The sequence below is a fragment of the Artemia franciscana genome, chromosome 5, assembly GCF_032884065.1.
Source record: "Artemia franciscana chromosome 5, ASM3288406v1, whole genome shotgun sequence".
Classification (NCBI taxonomy): Eukaryota; Metazoa; Arthropoda; class Branchiopoda; order Anostraca; family Artemiidae; genus Artemia; species Artemia franciscana.
Window position 1 is genome coordinate 16949936 of NC_088867.1, and position 23968 is coordinate 16973903.

Consider the following 23968-nt stretch of genomic DNA (forward strand, 5'->3'; position numbering starts at 1 on the left):
GGATACCTGACACGGGGATACCATAGGTATTCTGTGGTAGGCACAACACTTGACTGGGTAGAGAATTTAAAGTGCCGAAATCCTATAGGCAAGTGTATTCTCCTGATGAGCCCTTGTGTTGGGTTTTTGCCTCTGAATTATTTGTCTTTACTGTTTAATTGTTTGGTAAATGACGACTTATGCTTATTGACGACATGACTGCCTGTCCATGGATTATTCTGTATGGTTGATTGTGTATGGCTATGCTGTTTGACCTATGTGATTGTATGGATGAGTAGGGTTAAGGCCTCATTCAAGTGCTGGTCTATATTAATCACTAATTTAGGAAAACAGTCTTCCTTTTCTCCTTCTGTCTCCTTTTTTTTATTTATAACGTGTTTGTGCTGTCCTGTCCCCTGTCTGTGCTGCCCTGTGCTGTCTGTGCTGTCCCCAGTGCATAGTTTGTGATGTTTGTCCTGACGGCTTTGGGGGGGGGATGTCATCCTAATAATATACGAACCTTTCAATTACATCAAACAAAATAGATACCTTAGAGTTTTGATTGGTTATTTTTGGGGAAATGGTTGGTGTGGGTGAGGGGGTTAGTTGCCCTCCAATTACCCTTGACTATTAAAATGGCAGTAACTTTCAATTTTCAATCGAATGAGCTCTTTTCGACGTTTCTATGACAACAAATGGTCATGTCAAGATTTCTACCAGATGCATTTCGGGTAAATACGGGATGTTTGTGTGTGGGGGGGTATCCACCCTGCGATCACTCTGAATCTCAAAAAACGGCACTAAAACTTCTGATAGTAATCTAATAACCCCCTCTGAAGTTTACACGATCACCCTTTCTATATAAAACTTAAATGCCCCCAGGGCTTAACTTACAACCCTTCCCCTAAGGGCTTTTGGGGCGTTATCATCCTCAAAGACATACTTTCTGGGTCTTTCAACTACGTTAAACAAAATGGCTATCTGAAAATTTTGATTGAATGTTTCTTGGGAAATGGTGGGCATGAGAGGGGCTACTTGCCCTCCAAGTACTTTCGACTATTAAAAAGGGCTCTAGTCCTTTCAGTTTCCAACCGAATGATCGCCCACATCCCTCTTTACTTAGATAGCGCTATTGTGCTGCTTGTAAAAAAAATTTTACATCCATCTAAAATTTAAAATTTTATCTTTGGAAGCACAATAGCGCTATCTAAGTAAAGAGGGATGTGGGCACATATTCTCAACGAAAAAATGCCAACGAAAAAAGATCAAAATATCGAAAGCTACAGTGATTAAATATGGCTGTGGAGCTTGGGCGCTGCGGAAGACGGAGGAGGATTCTTTAAATGTTTTCCAAAGGAATAAGCTCAACGAAAACTTTGGCTCCACCCCAATTTGCAGGGCTAATGAGAAGAAGGTCGAGATGACGAAGTACATATTTTGCCGATGAAGGATGATAAATTGCCAGATATCGTCCTTTTCAGCCGTCCATCTAGGGTAAGATTCTTAAAGGTAAATAATACATTTTAGCAGTAACAATCAAACAGTTCGTGGTAACGAACTGTAGTAAGGAGCGACCCGGCACAATAGTAACGGAAACTCTAAAAAACAGAATATTTATACCAATAGTTACATGATACAAGCATATAAGTTTTATTAAGTTTATTCTTACCTATCAAAAGTTACGCGCTTGAGAAAATTTGTCTTATTTTAGAAAATAGAGGGAAACATCCTCGAAAAGTCATAGAATATTAACGAAAATCACACCATCAGATTCACCGTATCAGAAAACACTATTATAGAAGTTTCAAGCTGCTATCAACAAAATGTGGAATTTTGTATTTTTTGCCAGAAGACAGATCACGGATGCGTGTTTTTTTTTTTTTTTTTTTTTTTTCTCTTTCAGGGCTGTATCGACCCAGTTGTCTTCGAATGTCGCAAGAGGACTCATTCTAACGGAATTAAAAGTTCTAGTGCCCTTTTTAAATGACCCAAGAAATTGGAGGGTACCTAGGCCCCCTCCCATGCACATTTTTTACCAAAGTCACCGGAGTAAAATTTTGAGATAGCTATTCTGTCCAGCTTAGTCAAAAAAGCTAATCACTATGTCTTTGAGGACGACTTAATCCCCCATAGTCCTCGGGGGAGGGGCTGCAAGTTACAAACTTTGACCATTGTTTATATATAATAATGGTTATTATGAAGTGTACAGACGTTTTCAGGGGGACTTTTTCGCGTTAGGGTCGGGGGAAAGGGGTTACGTGGGAGGATCTTTCGACGGAGGAATTTATCACGAGGGAAGAGAATATCCATGAAGGGGGTGCAGGATTTTCTAGCGTTATTTAAAAAAAAATGAGATAATAAATTAATTTTTTTCAACTGGAAGTAATGAGAATTATTAAAACTTAAAACAAACAGCAAATATTACGTATATAAGGGGCTTTGTCTCCTCCACAATACCTTGCTCTTTAAGCTGAATTAATTTTAATAATTTCAACTATTTATTCTACGGCCTTTTTGATTCAGGGGTCATTCTCAAAGAATTGGGACAAAATTCAAGCTTTAGTTTAAAGAGCGGGGTATTGACGAAGGGTAAATCCTCTCATATACATGGTAAAATACACAAATATGGAAGTTTGTTACGTAAGTTAATTCGTAAGTTACGTATATTTATTACTAACAAAAACTTTCGTAAAAAAATAAAAAAATCTATTTGCATTTTTAAGTAACCAAAAATTGGAGAGCAACTAGGCGTCCTCTCCCACCCCTTTTTTATCAGAATAGTCTGATCAAAACTATGTGGAAGCCATTTAGCAAACAAAAAATAATATGCAAATTTCGTTTTAATTATTCATGTGCGGTGAGTTAAAATCAAAACATGCATTAATTCAAAAACGTTCAGAAATTAAATTAAAAGAAAAAATAAGTTTTTTTAACTGCAAGTAAGGAGTGACATTAAAACTTAAAACAAACGGAAATTATTCCGTATATGAAAGGGGTTGTCCCTTCCTCAACACCTTGCTCTTTACGCTAAGTTTTTTTTATTGTTTTAAACAGTAGAGTTGTGACAAAGAGTCAAACTTTAGCTTAAAGAGCGAGGTGTTGAGGAGGGGATAACCCCTTTCATATACGGAATAATTTCTATTTGTTTTCAGTTTTAATGTCGCTCTTTACTTACAGTTAAAATAAACTTGTTTTTTTATTTAATAACTAACATAGACGTCGAACATCTTGATATAAGTCTATTGCTTCCAACTGTGCATCATTATATAACCATGTGTCACTTTCCATATGTACATTCGTTATATTTCATTTTGCCAATTTTTTGAATAGATGGCGTAAGCTGCAGAAACACGCATTGACATCGCTAAATATATTGTCTTAAGGACTTTCGTCTGCTGCATAGATTGTGCAGAAAAGCACATTGCTTTAAAAAATTTAGAGTTAAAAAATCTGGAATTTTTTCTTGTCAGTGTTCCATTTTGACATGTACAAGGCACAATTTGATGCCTACAACTCTGCACTAGCGTCAGTCCAGCAACAGCAACAATTTTAGTGCTGTTTTGCATCAGATAACAGATGAAGTATTTTCCAGGGTAATGGGAAAACTTAAAATTAGAATAATAGTGATCCCCTAAATATTGGAAAAATTGACTTAGCATAATCTGTAAAGAATAAGTGGGATAGAAAAAAATTGGTACAAAAAAAAACTGAATAAGAGTGGATCTTTGAAGCTTACAACATGTCTAAGGAAGATTGAAACTTCTAGTTACTGCCGCTTATTACAGAGTACCAATACTTAATAGAGCAAGTAAAACTCAAACCAAGCTTAAATGAACTTTAGTTGAATTTTTTGACATTTTTATTTATTGTTCTAAATTGTTATGATTCAGATCGTGAGCAATATTTCTGGGACGGCTAAAGGTGTTAAGTTGAAACTTTAAGTAAATACTTAATTGAATACTGCTGCTCCCTAACCCAAATGTAAAAGTCTAAAACGTACTGCGTCATTTGTGCTTTACTGGAAACTATATGTGTCTTAAACAGTCCTTGGAAATACTTAATAAATGAAACTGATGTTAGATCTATGGTGATATTAATTGCTGAAAGCTCAGCGGTTCAAGATTTTATTTCATTGTAATTTGTATTTTTATTTTAAATGTTGTAACTAGTACAAAAGAAAATATTTATAATATAATTCGTTTTCAGTAAAATGTAAATGATGCAGTAGGCTTTAGAGTTTTAAAGTTAGAGAAGGGGGCAGTAGCCAAACTCTTGTTTGTAATTAATTTTGTTCGTTTTGAACTTGATTTGCATATTCAATTTAAGTTTTATTCGCTTTAAGATTTATTTATTCATTTATAATAGGACCTGTAGCATGTTTGTTTGCTATGATTGTTATTTGATTTCTGTTCGTTTTAGGTTTCATTTATCATGAAATAGTAATTTCTTGGCATTTTAAATTTGAATTATTATAGGAATTCATTTCTGCTGATCTTAAGTTCTGCTGATCTTTACTTTTCTTTGAAAACTTCTTTACGGAATTTTTTTTTCAAATTAATATCTAGAAGGAAGTGCTTAATTTGAGAGACTGATTTACTCCTGATATCCTTTTTATGACAGTGCGGATAAGTTAATTCTAAATTTGTGAATGCATAGTAGAGTAAACAATCCATTTTTGAACGAGTCTAGATAGGGTAGGCAATCACTTTTCTGACGCACATTTGTTATTATCCCAGAAGAAAGAATTTGTTTATAGAGATAAGAAAAAATTTACGGGGTTTCAGGAGCTCAAACTTGAGTTGACTTTTTGACTATTGTCTTTTAAATAATAAGGAAAATTCGTGTGAAGGCAGTTGTTTACCCTAGACTACTGTGTAATTTCCCACTAAAATTATGAAATAATTAATTAAATCTGGATAGTCCAAATTCCAAAAATGGGCCATATTTGGCACTCTGTATTTTGAGGAAAGGTATAAGGCTGTTCAGTTTTTTTTCTTCTTCGTCTTCTGTTGATGATGACCAGCGTCTTGAAAAATTTTTTTCAAAAAGGTTTCCTTCCTTACCAGTAAATCTATAAAAACCCGAAAAGAAATGAGAAAAATGACCATAATTGAGCTTCTTATTCCAGAGATTGGCGTGGGCTAGCTGATATATGTGGTCTTCGAGGTTGTGAAATCGAACAATTCGACCAAAGGACAAATCCGGCGTGGCAACTGTTGCAGAGACTTCTCTATGATTTAAGTATATCGAAGTTGTTGTATCATTTGGAAGAATTGGATCGATATGATATCATTGAGGACTCGTGGGAAAAAATTGGTAAGTAAATTGTCCAATCTTTCGTCGAATTCTTATGAAAAGATTGGGACTACAATAAAGAATTACTTTTATTTTCTGGCATGGAATATCAGTAGAAATTCTAATGGGATAGTCAATCGATGGTTTGCTCTAAATAGGTAATTTAAGCTTTTCCAGTAGTTTGAAAGGTTGAAATCGAAAGGAAAAGGCCGGGGGGGGGGTCTTTATTTTTATTTAGGTCATGTGTCCTCAATTAATATTGCAGTTTATAACATTTCATCAGAGTCATTTGAAAAATGAGGGCTTAGAAATCTGATATTGAGGCATCAGAAGCCATGAAAATAATTTTTTGATCTGCCGCCACCCTGGCCCCAAATCGGGGACGGATCTAGATGTATTGATGCCAGGGGTAAGAATGGTGGCTCCTGCCCCTTGGTCAACAAACCCATTGTAGATATCAAATTATGGGCATTCTACTTCTGTAAAAAATATATTTATTTATTGTGTATTTTTTTACCCCTTTACCATTACTAATAAAATTAAATAAATGAAAAGATAGAAAAATTGGTATAATATTTTAAACAATACGGTGGACAAAAATATAAAAGCAAACTTTAAATACTAAAAAATCTGTATATGTCGGGAATGTGTCTTGAAACCTATATCGATGGAAAAAAATAAACGATAAAAACAGGAGACACAACTGGAAGACAAAAGAAGAAAACGGAGAAAAACATATAAAGAAAAGGGAAAAACAAATAAGAACGATAACCAAACTCACATATTAATAGCGTCTAATATAATAATATTCACCATGCAATAGCAATGAAACGAACAAAAGTATAGCAAATCCATTTTTCAAATGTAATGTCAGTGGGGTCTAAGAAATTATTTACTATTTTTAATATATTTTTTATGTAAATCCTAATATACACAATGTACAATAAGCTTCAAGAAAAACTCCAAGATTCCATGTAATAACATTTTATTAATGCCACAGCACACACACAGTTTAAACAATAAACTATCAATCTTATTGTGTACACTAAAACTTAACTTTGTGGGGTTTACTTGAAGTTAATGTCTGTAATATCTTCATCTGAAAGCTTCGATATCATTTCATGTTCTGTGTGGATTGTACTCAAGTTTGTCAACCGTGGTTTGGCCGTCCTGTTCTTAAGTTAGTTTTTAACCAACTATGATTTGCTAAAAATTCTTTCTTTAGAAGCTTTTTTTTATTTAATCAAAATCAGATCAAAAAATACCTTACGAGCCCCCCGATGAGCCAGAGCCCGGAGAGGATGCCCCCTAGATTTGTCTCTGTCCGTTTTGCAAGGACTCATTAGAATCCTTCAGTTAATCGAAGGATTATTTCGATTAATCTTAATAGTAAAATGTTGCTGCGAAAACAAAACAAAAGGAATTCCAAAAAGTGCCTGAAACCCTTCGAAAATGGCGTCCGGCCGGAATAAAAAGTGAGCCATTGGAATCACGATTGTCGAAAACTCCATAAATCTGAATTACAACCCCCCACCTTGAACAAATGGGAAATCACTTTTTGTTTCTAAAACACTGATATCTCCTTTTTTTTTTCTTCTTTTTTTCTCCGTCACGAGTGAGGCACTTGAACATCTTAAAAATCCGTTTAAAGACTATTTTGAAAACTAATTTTACGTAATTTGACGTGACTATGCTATTTGGGTCAATTTACAATAATCTGGGGGGGGGTGTATTTCTTATACCTAGAGGTCGAGAAAATTTGTAGTTTTCTTCAGTTTTGCCAATGAATATCATAAAAAGCGGTAATTTTCGATGAAAATACTCTCAAAAAAGATGTTTTTTTAAAATCTAGACAGGGGCAAAACTAGAGAGGCACATGCCTTCATCTCTAATGACCATTTCTCCTACAATGTTAAAGCCCAAGAATGAAAAAAAAATGAAACCGTACTCTCTTATAAAAAGTTTCAGATTTCTTTGCAATATTGCGGTAGAAAAATTGCTCTAATAATAACCTGATTGGTCGCAAATTATTATAAGTACAAATCTTACATTTTTTTAATGGTCTTTAGTTTTCTAAAATCTACATATATTTCGTGTAGGATCATATTTCATAAATGATTCAGTTTTTATCTGCAAATCCACAGAGGTGCTAAGGATAATAAACCCCATGGACTCTTTATACGACAAAACTGAAATTTTTTTTAGCGAAAATTAAGAATGCGCCGAATTAAGACGTATATTTAATGCCTTAAATGTATTAAATAAAGATAGCTTTTATTTAAACTTGTTTTGGCTAAAATCATTCAACTCGTGTAGAACTCCTTAGTATCTACACCTTAGGACTAAGGTTGACAAAAATCTTTTTATAAGGCTACTGTAGTGTATATCTGTGTGTCTATTTTGAGGTCACACATTTCTGTCTGTGCAATGGTGCAAAAATGTTTCTCCTAGCCACCTTTTCGTGCAATTCTCATGGCGATTTGGTATGAAAAACCACCTTATACGAAGCCAATTCATTGAGTTTAGTAGTAATTTCATCTTCCTTCGTCCGTCTGGGCTTATTCGGACTTCTTCAAAAGCCACTAACGGATTCAGTGTGTATGGTGCGCATGAATAAACGTAGAGGGTGAGGAAAAAGAGGGAAACGACGATGCTAGCGATTTGATATTCCTATATTGGTGTCGGAAAGGAAATTGAAACCCCTAAGAAGTGCAAAACAAAAAAACTAACTCAAATACATTGTCAGGCTCCGTACGAAATGCCACCAGTGCTGAGACCGTGGTATTGTGACCCACTGTTAATAACAGAGATAAGCCCTCCTTCCCATGAACCAGTCTTTTTCTCAGCAAAGACCACGTTCCCAATTGCTTACTGTGCAATCCTCAGTCAGAAAACAACAAGGTGGATGAACTGGAGATCCTTGTTATACTGAGCTCTAGCCCAATCGTAGCAATAATCGAGTGTTGGGACATAACAGACGAAACTGGGCTTATCAAAGGTTACATATGTTTTTTTAACCTGGAGGTGTCAGCCTATGCTTTCAAGATGATTTACTTTGCAAATTACTAAGTGAGCCCACTGATTCCTGCCATGAAGGGATCTGGGCTAAGTGAAAACCGAGTTTCCTTTTTAGGCAATTCTCCTGCATGCTAATAGTCGTTGTTTCCTGCCCTAAAAGAGCTAAGAACAGGAAGGAAAGAATGCAATATCTTCACACAAGTATCAACAATTTTCGCCGACAATGCACTGAGCTTGTGTTCATAATAGCTGGTAATTTCAATCAAAGTAATAAGCAATAAGTAACATCTATGCTTTACTTAAGTCAAACACTAATATTCCCGCCCACCAAAGCGGCGGTACACAGTATCTGATTTTCACCAGTCTGGCAGATCGTTACAAAACACCGTGGTCACTCCAAAACTCAGACCACTTCGTTATTCAATGGGAAGCTACAGCTAATTTTTCTAAACCAAAAAAGACTCGAATTACCACCAAAGAATACCTTTCCAAAGAATCTGTCTAAGAATCTGTGTGAAGAAATTTGTTCAGTGACAGACCTAAACATGAAAGTGGACACTCTCGATTCTCTACTTCCAAACAAGTATAATGAACACTTCCCCACAAAAATCCATGATAGTCAGCGATAGCGACAAACCATGGGTGACGCAAGAAATTAACGAGATGATTATGACCCGCTGCCAGCTTCATTTTAAGGGTCTGTTAAATGCTGCAAAGTCACTGAGGAATCATGTAGTTAATTTAACAGAAATGCGGAGAAACATTAAGTCCATAAGAAAGTGTCACTACTTTTGAAGACGGATCCTCAGAAATGGCATGCTAAGGTCAAACGTTTAACCGTAATGAAAATAACCAGTGACAATAAGATGCATAAAGATAAGGAGTTACTAGTAATATCTAACTGAACGCGCTTTTCTCAAGAATCTGCACCACTTACCCTTCCATCAACGATTGTGAAATATAAACACTCATAAGAGATTCTTCTGAAGAATTGATTGTAGAAGTGACATGATATTCTGTCTTCAAGGAGATCAAAAAGCTGAAAAAACTGTTATTCGTATCCTGGAGAACTATCAGTAAAGTTACTGATTGAATAAGGAATTTTCCTGGCCAAACCCCTTACTTCAGTTATTAGCCAGCGTTTTAAGGAACAAATATTTCCTCAGGCATGGAAGAAGGCATGCGTACGAGTCTTACCTAAAGTCAAAAAATATTGTGACAAGCTGCGGCCGATCTAAATTATTTGTAAACTAGCCAAAGCGACTGAATCGTTCGTTTACCGCGAGCTTCTTTCTCAAATTAACCCTTCCAATTGACCCATTTTAGTATGGTTGTCTGGAAGGAAGCAGCACTACTCACTACTTGGTAAGACTATTCTACCTAGTAACCGAATGGCTAGATCAAAGAAATACTATTATGGACTTGTTTTTAGCTGATTATCGAAAAGCGTTTGACCTAATCCGCCATATTACTGCCGTTGAAAACTTAATAATGATACGTGCAAAAACTGTATTCTTCTGCTTGTTATTGATTTTCTTCGTGGCTATTATCAGTGTGTTTATGCACTTTTCCAGGAAATCTCAACTGAATGGGCAGAAATAACATACGGTGCACCTCAAGGCACAAAACTTGCAGCCCTGCTGTTTCTATCTGTGATAAATTACGTGCTTTCTGGGTTGAGGATCGTTTTAAATACTGAATTGAGTTATCCAATGCTGTTAAAATGCCTAGTGGGCATGCATCAAGGTGTTCCGCAGTTCAGTAGTGACCTCAAACTGACTTTTGTTGGTCAGTCTGACACATAAGGGCTGCAAATCAATGAGAATAAAACAATGATATAAAAATGAATAAGTGAATAAAAAGTGATGAAGTTTTACCCTCTGAAACCTGTCTCTTCTATCCTGAACCATGATACCTACTTATCTCAACAGCAATTATGCGTGGTGTCACTTTTAGCTCAGAATGCTCCTTTAGCCCACTTGTTACAAATCTAGTAAAGAAAGGTAATTATGCCTCAAGATCGTTGGTTACTTTGGGCCGCCTGAGTTTCTCTATTGCAACTCGAACTTGCCTATCGTTTATGTGCGGTCATTACTTAAGCACACAGGCCCGTGTTTTTTTTAGGGTTTTAAAACAAAGCTTATTATTCTAATTAAACGGCCATTGTGTTTCAAAGTAAAACAGTTCAAAATAGGGATGAAACCTTTTAATTGACAGTGAACAGATATAAAAATTTTTAACTGGATATTTCGAACACATATACAGTGTTCATCATCAGCAGTAAAACTGTTTGAAATGTTTTACTTTCGTCATGGAAAGGCTGTGTGGTCTTCGAAGTTATCTACATTGTGTTTCAGGAATCGTTTTTAAAGAATTGGGACAAAAAGTCAAAGCTTTAGCGTAAAAATTAAGGTCTTTTTAAGGGCAACTCCTTTCATATACGTAATAATTTCTTTTTGTTTTAAGTTTCAATTTAGGTCCTTACTTTCAGTTGAGAAAATTTATTTCAATTTAATTTCTGATCGTTTTTAAATAATACCAGGAAATCTGGCTTCCTTTCCATGAAAAATTCCGGTATTTGTATACGCCACTCACTCAAGTTTCCGATGCGTAAAACTCGAGATCAGGCTTCTTCGTTAGTTTCTTCGTTACTTTAGAAACCAATTTCTGCTATATATTTGCAAATTAGGGGGGAGGGAGATAAAGTATAACGGGTCTTCATACAAAATGTGTTATGTACAATTTTTCTGTATATTATGAAGTAAGAATTGTTTTCTGACTTCAAACTGTCCAAATACTTTACCCCTCCCACTTATGAGCAAATTTATAGCCCAAATTATATATTTCCCATCTATTCTTTCACCTGTCTTTGTCTCGTCTCACGCTAAGCTGAAAGGAACGAACGAAGAAACCGGTTCGTTCTCGAGTTTTGCACGGCGCAAACTTGAGTGAGTGGCGTATGATAAACAAGTACCAAAATTCCTTCCCCCTACAGAAAATGAAAAACAAAACTCAAATAAAATTCTCAAATTTGGAAAGCCTTATTTCCCCCAGGGGGTGGTATATACGGGGAAGGTTTTTTCACGGGGGTATTTTACATGGGGGATGGGGGGTATTTTACCCGGGGTATTTTACACGGGGGGGGGGGGTAAATACCCAGAACCTCTTTTTCTACAAAAACCGAAAATGAGAGAGAACGTAGATTCTTATCTATCAGGAAGATCATCGCGCATGTTTTGCGTTAAGTCAATAAACAAAAATCTCTTTCCGAATTGGGTTTTTCTTGTCAGTGATAAGGTTTTTGAATACTTGGAAGTGTGGATTTTCAGAAGATAGTAATAATTACTAAAAAAAAAAAATAGTGACTGTTTGCATTAAATAATGACCCCAAAAGATAGAGAATAAATTGAAGTCATATAATGTAAATACTGTGCTGTTCTGGATTATGTCTTATTTGTTGACTCAGTGATAGTAAGGGGAAAAAGCTAATTATTAATTTTGAAAATCCCGAGATTTTGTAGTATAAATCTCATTGAAAAATTAAAGAATTTGAGCGAAGAACAATAGGAAGGAAACGTGTTGGATCGATGAATAGATATGAGCTGTTCAAAAACAAAGCTGCATAGATTTTCTTTCACATTTCTTTCAAATTCTTACAAGGGAAGTTCCCCCGACGTATCCCCTTCTTCTCACCCCCCCCCCCCCAACCAAAAAAAAACTGAAAACGTCTATACACTTCCAAATAACCATTACTATTTGTAAGCACTGGTCAAAGTTTGTAACTTATAGCCCCTCCCACGGGGACTGTGGGGGAGTGAGTCGTCCCCAAAGACATAGTTATAATTTTTTTTGACCACGCTGAATAAAATGGCTATCTCAGAATATTGATCCGGTGACTTTGGGAAAATTATTAGTGTGGGAGGGGGTCTAGGTGCCCTCCAATTATTTTGGTCACTTAAAAGGGCACTAGAACTTTTCATTTCCGTTTGAATGAGCCCTGTCACAAGACTCTAGGACCACTGGGTCGATACGATCACCCCTGGGAAAAAAAACAAAAAATCCGTGATCTGTGCCTTCTGGCAAAAAATACAAAATTCCACACTTTTGTAGATAGGAGCTTGAAACTTCTACAATAGGGTTCTCTGATACGCTGAATTTCATGGTGTGATTTTTGTTAAGATTATATGACTTTTATGGATTGTTTCCCCCTATTTTCTAAAATAAGGCAAATTTTCTCAGGCTCTTAACTTTTGATGGGTAAGACTGAACTTGATGAGACTTATATATTTAAAATCAGCATTAAAATTCGATCCTTTTGATGTAGCTATTTGTATCAAAATTCCATTTTTCAGAGTTTTGGTTACTATTGAGCCGGTTCGCTCCTTACTACAGTTCGTTACCACGAACTATTTGAATGGTTTTAACCATTGAGACAAAGGAAACCACCGAATAGGCAGACAAAGACATTCGTACGAAGAATATGGGATATTTAGTATTTAAGTACTTAATTTGGTAGATTTTATTTCTCCACAGGGGCTATTTACATCAATACGAATAATTTAATCCATCGTTTTAGCAGGTAGGTTACTTAGTAGGGTTAATTCTCGAACAATCCCACGTGTGGTAGACAATCATTTTCCGAGCTAAATTTTTTTAGTATTTAAGAAGAAAAAAAATACTTGTCTTAAGTGAATAGAACTTTCAGAGATTTTTCAGGATGTGATATTTGAGTTAATTCCTAAAATTTTAATTGACATAGCTCAATTACAACGGAAACATGCCTTTCCTTGTTTATCATTAAAATGACTTAGATACGCCTATGCCTGTCAATTCGGTGGCCGGTGTTTGCCCCTCGGGAAATATCCCCAGCGACCATGAGGTGAAGGTGTGGATGAGGAAGGGGCAGTGCCCCTCCCATAAAAAATAAATTCTATTTATTTCGGGGTTTAATGTTACTCTTTACTTTCATAATCACAGCATAGACGATGAATATTCCCAGAAATTATAAGAAAGTAGATATTAATTTCATATTTTTTATGGGTTTTTAAAAATTTCTTTTGTACCCCCTCCCCCGAAAAAACACCCTCTCTCCCCGAACGATCTTGGTTATGCCCTTTGGGATTATACATCAATTTCTACCTCCACCCTCCCCTCGTCTGTCCGTTAGAACTAATTATTTATTTATCTGATAGCTCAATGAAAGCTGGGATGTTGCGGTATTAAAGTGCATCCTTTGAGGTACCTCCCTCTCTAACTGCAAAATAATCTGAGAATCCCATTGTAGAAATTTAAGTGCCCTTTTAAGTTTTGCGATTTGTCAATTGCTTACAGATAATATTTGTTATTGGGAAACATACGGGCATTTTTGGCGGTAAGTTTTCTGCAGGAGGAGATTGTCTGGGGGAATTTTCAGTGGGAAGAAAATGTTAGGGAATGATTTCTCTCAGCAGGTATCTATGAACAGCATTTAAGAGTATTTAGTTTGTCTCCAGTCTTTATGTGGTTCCGTAACTTCGACTCCTTATTTTGACTCCTTATAACTTTGACTTACATTATTTCTGTTACTCCGACTCCATTCAGCAAAAAATTAATAAAACTCCAACTTCAAAGCCTTGGAATTAGAATATCTTAAAAAAAACATCTTTTCATTTTATTTAGAAAAGGATTCCGCATTGACACGCAAGGTTTTTTTTAGCAAACTTCTAGCAAAAAAATATTTTTGCTACAACTCCCACCCACCCCCAAAATAAGGGTTTGCGGTTCAGATTTGACCATGGGTCCATTTTGTTGAACTTGTGGCTTTGGTACTATGTTTTTTGTATTCTTTCTTCAAAACGGCGAGACTGGTGAACCATGTTTGCCACCCTGAGCATGCTCTTTATTTTATTTCAAGTTGAGGTACATAGAAGAGGCCTTTTTTTTTTTTTTTTTTTAATATGTTGTTTCTTCTTTTGGTACTCAAGAAAAATAGTTCAAAATAGAGCCTTTGCTGTCAAGTTTGCTTTAAGTGCATTTGATTTTTTGTTGCAAACGGATCTTGTTAATAACAGATAAAAAAAAAATAAGATGAAATTTTTTCTGGTCTTCTGTAAAACCTGATTTTATAAATTGTGTTTTTTTATCAGTTCGGCTGAATCAAATCTATTTTATGTGTTCATAATGAAAGCCCCTAATCAAAATTAAATTTAACTAAAAGTAAGGAGCGACATTAAAACTTAAAGCGAACAGAAGTTACTCCGTATATGAAAGAGGCTGTTCCCTCCTCAATGCCCCGCTCTTTACGCTAAAGTTTGACTCTTTCTCTGTTTTTACTTTCAAACAGTCAAAACCGTTAGCGTAAAGGGCAGGGCATTGAGGAGGGAACAGCCCCTTTCATGTACGGATTAATTTCTGTTCATTTTAAGTTTTAAAGTCGCTCCTTACTTTCCGTTAAAAAAAAACTTGTTTTTTTTTATTTAACTTCTGAACGTTTTAATGAAACTTAGATATTAATTTTTTTTTTGGATAAATGGCTTTCTCTTAGTTTTGACCGGACGATTTTGATAAAAAGAGGCGGGGGAGGAGGTCTAGTTGCCCTCTAATCTTTTGGTTGCTTAAAAAGACAACTAGGACTTTTATTTTTTTTAAAACGATTATATTAGTAAAAAATATACGTAACTAACGAATTAACTTACGTAACGAACTTCTATATTCGTATATTTTTATTACGTATATGAGGGGGTTTACCCCCTCGTTAATACCTTGCTCTTTACACTAAAGCATAAATTTTGTCCCAATTCCTTAAGAATGGCCCCGGAATCACAAAGGCCGTAGAATAAATTGTTGAAATTACTAAAAATACTTAGTGTAAAGAGCAGGTATTTAGGAGAAGATGAACCCCTCATGTGCGTAATAATTTCTGTTCGTTTCAAGTTTTAATGCCGCTCCTTACTTTCAGTTGAAAAACTTTTTCATATTTATTTTTTCATTGTGTTTTGTTTTAAATAATACTAGAAAATACTGCACCCCCTTCAAGGAAATTTTCTTCTCCCATGACAAATTCCTCCATGGAAAGATCCTTCCACATAACCTCCTCCCCTCAACCCCCTCCCCAACCAAGAAAAAAATGCCCCTGAAAGCGTCTGTACACTTTCCAATAACCATTACTATATGTAAACACTGGTCAAAGTCATAGCAACATAGCTATTAGGTTTTTCGATTATGCTGAACAAAATGGCTATCTCAAAATTTTGATTCTTTGACTTTGGGAAAAAACTGAGCGTGGGAGGAGGCCTAAGTGCCCTCCAATGTTTTTGGTCACTTAAAAAGGGGACTAGATACGATCGCCCTGGAAAAAAAATAAAAAATAAAAAAACAGACACGCATCCGTTATCTGTCTTCTGGCAAAAATACAAAATTCCGCATTTTTTTTTTAGATAGGAGCTTGAAATTTCTACAGAAGGGTTTTCTAATACGCTGAATGCGATGGTGTGATTTTCGTTAAGTTTCTATGACTTGTAGGAGGTGTTTCTCCCTATTTTCCAAAATAAGGAAAATTTTCTCTGGCTCTTAACTTTTGATATGTAAGACTAAATTTGATGAAACTTATATATTTAAAATCATCATTAAAATCCAATTCTTTTGATGTGTCTAAAGTATCAAAATTCCATTTTTATTGTCTGTCGATCCCAATTTTGCTAGTTTAGTCACTTCCAGATAAGCTAGGACGTTGAAATATAGCAGGTGTATCAGGGAACAGACCAGATTAAAATAGAAATAGTCGTTTCCCCGATTCGACCATCTGGAGGAGAGTGGCGGGACGGTTAATTTGGAAAAATAGAAAAACTGAGGTATTTTTAACTTAGGAACAGGTGATTGGAGTATCGTGTGTCAGAGCTCTTATTTTAAATCCTGACCGGATCCGGTGACGTTGGGGGGAGTTGGAGGGGGAAACCTAAATCTTGGAAAACGCTTAGAGTGGAGGGATCGGGATGAAACTTGGTGAAAAAAGTAAGCATAAGTCCTAGATTCGTGATTGACATAATCGTAACGGATCCGGGCTCTTTGGGGAGTTGGGGGGAGGGTTAGTTCTGAAAAATAGAAAAAAATGAGGTATTTTTAACTTACGAAGGAGTGATCGGATCTTAATGAAATTTCATATTTAGAAGGATCTCGTAACTCAGATCTCTTATTCAAAATGCCGACTGGATCCAGTGTCATTGAGAGGAATTGGAGGGGAACCGGAAATATAGGAAAAGGCTTAGAGTGGAAAGATCAGGTTGAAACTTGGTGGGAAGAATAAGAACAAGTCCAAGATACGTGACTGACATAACCAGACCGGATCCGCTCTCTTTGGGGTAGTTGGGGGATAATTTGGAAAAATTCGAAAAAATGAAGGATTTGTGACTTACGAACGGGTAATCATATCTTAATGAAATTTGACTTAAGAACGGGTGACCGGATCTTGATGAAATTTGATATTTAGAGGGAACTCTTGTCTCAGAGCTCTTGCTTCAAATCCTGATTTGATCTGGTGACATTGAGGGGAGTTGAAGGGCGAAACCGGAAATCTTGGGAAGCGCTTAGAGTGGAGAGATCGGGATGAAACTTGGTGGGTAGAATAAGCAAATGTCGTAGATACGTGATTGACGTAACCAGACTGGATCCGCTCTCTTTGAGGGAGCTAGGGGGGTCCAGTGCTTTGGCGAGTTTTGTGCTTCTGGATGTGCTAGGACGATGAAAATTGGTAAGCATGTCAGGGACTTGCACAAATTGACTTGATGAGCTTGTTTTTATAACTTACGAGCGGGTGATTGGATCTTAATGAGTTTTGATATTTACAAGAACCTTGTGTCTCAGAGCTCTTATTTTTGATCCCAACCAGCATTAAGCTTCTGATTTTTTCCTTTTAAATCAATCTATTGATTCATAGAATTTTGCTAGAGCTCATTCGATATGAACTCTTAGCTCTTGTTTAGCGTCTCGTTTACCATTGAGCTGGGTTGCTCCTTACTTACAGCTCGTTACCACAAATTGTTTGACAAATAGTGGCCAATTCTCAACTGAAAGTAAAGAGTGGCCTTAAAACTTAAAACGAACAAAAATTGTTACGCAAATGAGGGGTTAACCTCCTCCTAATACCTCGCTCTTTACTCTAAAGTATTTTTAGTAATTTTAACTTTTTATTCTACGGCCTTTGTGATTCAGGGGTCATTCTTAAGGAATTGGGACAAAATTTAAGCTTTAGTGTAAAGAGCGAGGTGTTGACGAGGGGGCTAAGCGTCTCATATACGTAATAAAAACATACGAATATAGAAGTTTGCTATGTAAATTAATTCGTAAGTTACGTATATTTTTTACTAATAAGAACGTTCGTAAAAATTAAAGGCTCTAGTTGCCTTTTTAAGTAACCAAAATTGGAGGGCAACTAGGCCTCCTCTCCTCCGCTCCTTTTTTCTAAAAATCATCCGGTCAAAACTATGAGAAAGCCATCTAGCCAAAAAAAAATTAATATGCTAATTTCGTTTTAATTATTCATGTACAGAGAGCCAAAGTCAAAACATGCATTAATTCAGAAACGTTAAGAAATTAAACTGAAAGTAAGGAGTGACATTAAAACTTAAAATGAACAGAAATTACTCCGTTCATGAATGGCGCTACTCCCTCCTCAGCGCCCTGCTCTTTACGCTAAAGTTTTTTACTGTTTTAAAAAGTAGAGTTGAGAGAAAGAGTCAAACTTTAGTGTTAAGAGCAGGGCGCTGAGGAGGGAGTAGCCATCTTTCATCTAGGGAGTAATTTCTGTTCGTTTTAAGCTTTAATGTCGCTCCTTACTTTCAGTTAAAAACTTGTTTTTTATTTAATTTTGTCATAGATCCGTGCACTATATGTGTCTGAATCGAACAACTTGCGTATAAATGAGCTATAGGTCATTTGTACGAATCTCCGCTGACTCGTTTGTCATTTATGTAGTCCGACCCGATAAGTGATAATATGTCAAACAGTTACTGGTAACGAACTACTAAGGAGCGACTCGGCTCAATAGTATCCGAAACTCTAAAAAATGGAATTTTGATACCAATAGTTACATCAAAAGAATCGCATTTTATTGATGATTTTAAATATATAAGTTTCATCAAGTTTAGCGTTACCCATCAGCAGTTACGAGCCTGAGCAAATTTGCCTTATTTTAGAAAATAGGGGGAAACACCCCCTAAAAGAAATACAATCTTAACGAAAATCGCACCATCAGATTCAGCGTATCAAAAAACCTACTGTAGAAGTTTCTAGCTCCGATCTACAAAAATACGGAATTTCGCTTTTTTTGCCAGAAGATAGATTACGGATTCGTGTTTTTTTTTCTAGTGCCCTTTTAAAGTGAAAAAAAATTGGAGGGTACCTAGGCCCCCTCCCACGCTCATTTTTTCCCCGAAGTCACCGGATCAAAATTATGAGATAGGCATTCTATTCATCATAGTCGAAAAAGCTAATAACTATATCTTTGGGGACGTCTTACTCCCCCACATTCCCCGTGGGAGGGGCTGCAAGTTACAAACTTTGACCGTTGTTTACATATACTAATGGTTATTGGGAAGTGTACAGACGTGTTCAGGGGGATTTTTTTGGTTTGAGGGGGGGGGGGTTACATGGAAGGATCTTTCTATGGAGGAATTTGTCATGGGGGAAGAGAATTTCAATAAAGGGGGCACAGGATTTTCTAACATTATTTAAAAAACAATGCAAAAATAAATAAAAAAAGTTTTTCAACTGAAAGTAAGGTGCAGCATTAAAACTTAAAACAAACAGAAACTATTACGCATTTGAGGGGTTCACCTCCTCGTAATACCTCGCTCTTTACGCTAATGTATTTTTAGTAATTTCAACTATTTATTCTTCAGTCTTTGTGATTCAGGGGCCATTCATGAATGAATTTGTGATTCAGGGGAATTGGGACAAAATTCAAGTTTTAGTGTAAAGAGCGAGGTATTGACGAAGGGGCGAACCCCCTCATATACGTAATAAAAACATACAAATATAGAAGTTCGTTACGTAACTTAATTCGTAAGTTACGTACATTTTTTACTAATGAAAACGTTCGTAAAAAATTAAAAGTTCTAGTTGCCTTTTTAAGTAATCAAAAAATTGGAGGGCAACTAGGCCTCCTCCCCGCTCCTTTTTTCTCAAAATCTTCCGATTAAAACTATGAGAAAGCCATTCAACCAAAAAAAAATTAACATACAAATTTCGTTTTAATTATTTATGTGCGGAGAGCAAAAAATCAAAACATGCATTAATTCAAAAACGTTCAGAAATTAGATGAAAAAACAAGTTTTTTTAATTGAATGTAAGGAGTGACATTAGAACTTAAAACGAACAGAAATTACTCCGTGTATGAAAGTGTCTTCTCCTCCTCAACGCCCCGCTCTTTACGCTAAAATTTTTCACTGTTTTAAAAAGTAAGAGTTAAGAGAAAGAGTCAAACTCTAGCTTAAAGAGCCAGGCGTTGAGGAGGAGAAGCCCCTTTCATATACGGAGTACTTTCTGTTCGTTATAAGTTTTAATATCGCTCCTTACTTTCGGTAAAAAAAAAATTGTTTTTTTATTTAATATTTATTAGAAGCGTGCTTTGTTTCCTTACCTTTGTTTGTTCGTTTATTAGTGTTTTTTTTTTCAATTAGGGTTTTTTAATTATTAGTGTGTTTTTTTTCTTTATTTTGTTTTTTTCATTACTCGACTTGTGATTTTGTATCTTTAAACTCGGCAATAAGACGCATTTATTCATTTATTATTCGAAAAACCGTCACAATTCATTTTTTTTAACTGGAAATTGAACATTTAAAACTTAAACAAACAAAAATCATTCTATGTGAAATCATTTTAGGGCTTCTGTCCCCTCCCCTACTGAAAAAATAAAAACCATCTTTACAGTTTTACTTCAACATTAAATGGGTTTATATTTTTCGTACGCAGAGGGCGAAAGCCGAGCATCTTCCAACACGGTTTTGTGTTGGGAAATCTACGGATATTTTTAGGCTGGGTTTTTCCGCAGGAAGAGTTTCCTGTGGAAAGGAAAGTTTCTGGTGGAACTTCCCAGGCGGAGTTTTACACGGGGAAGAGGGATTGCCTGGCATTATCTATTTATAAGATGGCACAACTTCGGAAGTATTTTCGTTACACCATGAAGTCTAACCCATTAGCCATTTGCAAATGTCATTTTGTTATCATCCATTGATCACAGTACATACTCAAGAAAATGTCTACCCAAATATAAAGTATTCTGTATATTATGTATTGCGATCACCATATACAAAAACAATGTTAATATTAAAATTGTATACAACCATATAGAAACTAAGTTTTTTAGAGGAAAGTAAAAAGCTAAGTTGAAACTTGAAAAACACAGAAATTGTTGCTTCAGACCCTATCTATGTACAACATAAACGTACAAAAAGTCAAACTTAAGTGGAAAGAGAGAGGAGAGCCCCATTCATATTCGGAATAATTTCTGTTCGTTTTAAGTTTTAATGTTGCTCCCTACTATCAGTTGAAAATACATGTTTTTATTTTTATTTAATACGCTATTTGATCGGTAACTCTCTGATGTACCTAGCCTATCATTTGAGATTATGTCAAGGGTAGCAGAATCCACCGTATCTTTGAAGTCTTTTCAAACAGTTCATGGTAACGAACTGCAAGTAAGGAGCGACCCGGGTCAACAGTAACCGAAACTATAAAAAACTGAATCTTGATACCAATAGATACATCAAAAGAATCGGATTTTAATACCAGTTTAGTTTGCCCATCAAAAGTTACAAGCCTGAGAAAATTTGCCATATTTTCAAAATAGGGGAAACACCCCCTAAAAGTCCTAGAATCGTAATAAAAATCACACCATTAGATTCAGCGTATCAGAAAACTGTAGTGGTTTCAAGCTCCTATCTGCAAAAATGTGGAATTTGTTTTTTTTTTTTGCCAAAAGAAAGATTACGGAGTTTTTATTTAAGTTTTTATTTTATTTTTTTTCCAGAGGTGATCGTATCGACCCAATGGTCCTAGAATGTCGTGAGAGGGCTCATTCGAACACAAATTAAAAGTTCTAGCGCCCTTTTTAAGCGACTAATGGAATTCGACGGCAATTAGGCCCCTATACGCTCATTTTTTCCCGAAGTCACTGGATCAAAATTTTGAGAAAGCCATTTTGTTCAGCATGGTCGAAAAATCTAATAACTATGTCTTTGAGGAAGACTTAATCTCCTGCAGTCCCTGGGGGAAGGGCTGCAAGTTATGAACTTTGTCCATTGTTTACATATAGTATTGGTTATTGGGAAGCATACAGACGTTTTGAGGGGGATTTTTTCTGGTTGGGGGGTCTGTGGGGGGGGTTTACGTGGAAGGATCTTTCCATGGAGGAATTTTTCATGGAGGAGGAGAATTTCCGTGAAGGGGGTGCTGGATTTCCCAGCATTATTTAAAAAAAACAATCAGAAATTAAATAAAAGAAGAACGATTTTCCAACTGAAAGTAAGGAGCAACATCAAAACTTAAAACGAACAGAAATTATTACATATATGAGGGGGGTTTGTCCCCTCCTCAATACCTCGCCCTTTACGCTAAAGTGTTTTTATAGTAGCTTCTAAAGAGCTATTCATTCTAATTTAACGGACTTTGTGATTCAGGGGTCATTCTTAAGGAATTCGAACCAAATTCGAACTTTAGCATAAAGAATGAGGTATTGACGAGAGGGTGAACCCCCTCATATACGTAATAAATACGAATATAGAAGTTCGTTACGTAAGTTATTTCGAAAGTTACGTGTACTTGTTACTAATAAAAACCTTCGTAAATAAAATTAAAAGTTTTAGTGCCCTTTTAAGTAACTAAAAAAATGTAGGGCAACTAGGCCTCCTCCCTTACGAGGCCAACTAGGCTTCCTTACTTTCTCAAAATCGTCTGCTCAAAATTTTGAGAAAACCATTTAGCCAAAAAAAGCATAATTAATGTGCAAATTTTACCTGAATTATTCATGGATTGGGAGCCAAAATCAAAACCTGCATTAATTCAAAAATGTTCAAAAATTAAATATAAGAAAAACAGTTTTTTCTAATTGCAAGTAAGGAGCGACATTAAAACTTACAACGAACAGAAATTATTCTGCACATAAGAGGGGTTGTCCCCTCCTCAACGCCCCGGTCTTCACACTAAAGTTTTTTATTGCTTATAAAGTAGAGTTGTGAGAAAGAGTCAAACTTTAGAGGAAAGAGTGAGGGACTGAGGAGGGGACAGCCCCTTTCATATACAGAATGATTTTAATTCGTTTTAAGTTTTAATGTCACTCCTTACCTTCAGTTAAAAAGATGTTTTTTTATTTAGTTACAATCAGAGTCGAGTTACTTTCCTATCTTCACAGGAGGGTTTATCCCTTTTCGTCTCACGGCTGGGGGATCCAGTTGGAACTTGCCGGGAATTTTTAGGGGATGTGGGGACTTACCGCTTTCCGGTCCTCGTCTTCGCAGACAACATATGTACTTCGGTTTCTTTTCTTTTTTTATGCCTGATGTCTGACAGGCTCTTTGACAAGTTAGGCTATAGTTCTTTTTTACCATGAAAACCGTTATTCGTGTAAGTCAATTGCTGTTTTTGCTCGTCCCACAAAAAGGAAGGGCAAATTGGAAATGGGGACATGTGCCTCTAACAAGGACATGCTAATATTTTTGGACGTGATAACAAGCGAAAGCTTCCGGTGGAACTCCTGTTAATTGAGTTGTTTTTCAATAAATCAGATCAGATAACTTATCTTTTAAAAGTTATTTTCTCCCTTTGGCAGATAAACATTGAAACGAAAGATTGTTTTACATTTTTTTATTCTTTTTATGCTCATGTATTGACTCGTGATACTATATGGTACAATCTGCGTATGTAAGGCCGTGGCGAGGATTTTTGATGAGAGAGAGGGGGAGGGGGGGTAGGCTTAAAAAATACTTTATAAAATGAATCAAAATTTGTTTATATTCATTTTTGTTACGTTTTTATGAGTCGGGCAAAAATTTAAATGGGGGGATCTAAGCTTCTACACCCTCCTGGATACGTCTTACTTGTATACTTACATTACAAGAGGTATGGCAGTGAATCAATTAAGCTTTGTATTTAGTCCCGGGGGTGCTCACTATCCGTCACTTAGTGACCTCTGTTAGCGCCACTTCTACTGCGAACGTGACATACGTCCGCCACGCTCTGCACCACTTGGTATACTTTCCACAGCAGGCGGCGCACTTCCACCACGCCTGACGCGTTTGACTTGGTGTATACAGTTTTCGAAATTGTGCCACCCCTCTATTTAGCCAAAAACTTTGAAGTGTCATTTGTCTTCGATTCAGAGAGCATAACAGCTTTGTCCTTTTCAAGCAATTTAGGTGCAATATTCCTTTTTTGTCTTAGTGAACTACTCGAAAACTTGGCGGGAAATTCCAATTTCAAATAGCTTATCTTTACGCAAATTCTGGGTTTTCCCCTCGCAATTAGGAACTTTGCGTGCTGGCATTTTGTTTTAGATTCTTGACGGTTGTTTCATTCTTTTTCGGTAGATACACGGTGAAGGTGAAAATGGTGAAATTAGCGATAAGTATGTATTAGGAATAATTCTTGCAGAATATATACGGTAGATTAATCCATTATGATTATTTAATGTGTTATTATTAGATTA

The 23968-nt window shown here is 36.0% G+C and overlaps 1 protein-coding gene across 2 annotated transcripts in view; it reads left to right on the forward strand.

Annotated features, from left to right (window-relative positions):
* The window catches only part of LOC136027038 (myeloid differentiation primary response protein MyD88-B-like), a 97515-nt gene that overhangs the window by 46987 nt on the left and 26560 nt on the right, over window positions 1-23968 (forward strand). The window contains exon 3 of one of the 2 annotated variants that reach the window (XM_065703957.1): window positions 5108-5295. In XM_065703957.1, coding sequence (XP_065560029.1) covers window positions 5108-5295 — 188 coding nt within the window. Of the gene's footprint in view, window positions 1-5107; window positions 5296-23778; window positions 23888-23968 lie in introns of those variants that run through there. The other variant, XM_065703958.1, reaches the window with a different exon arrangement.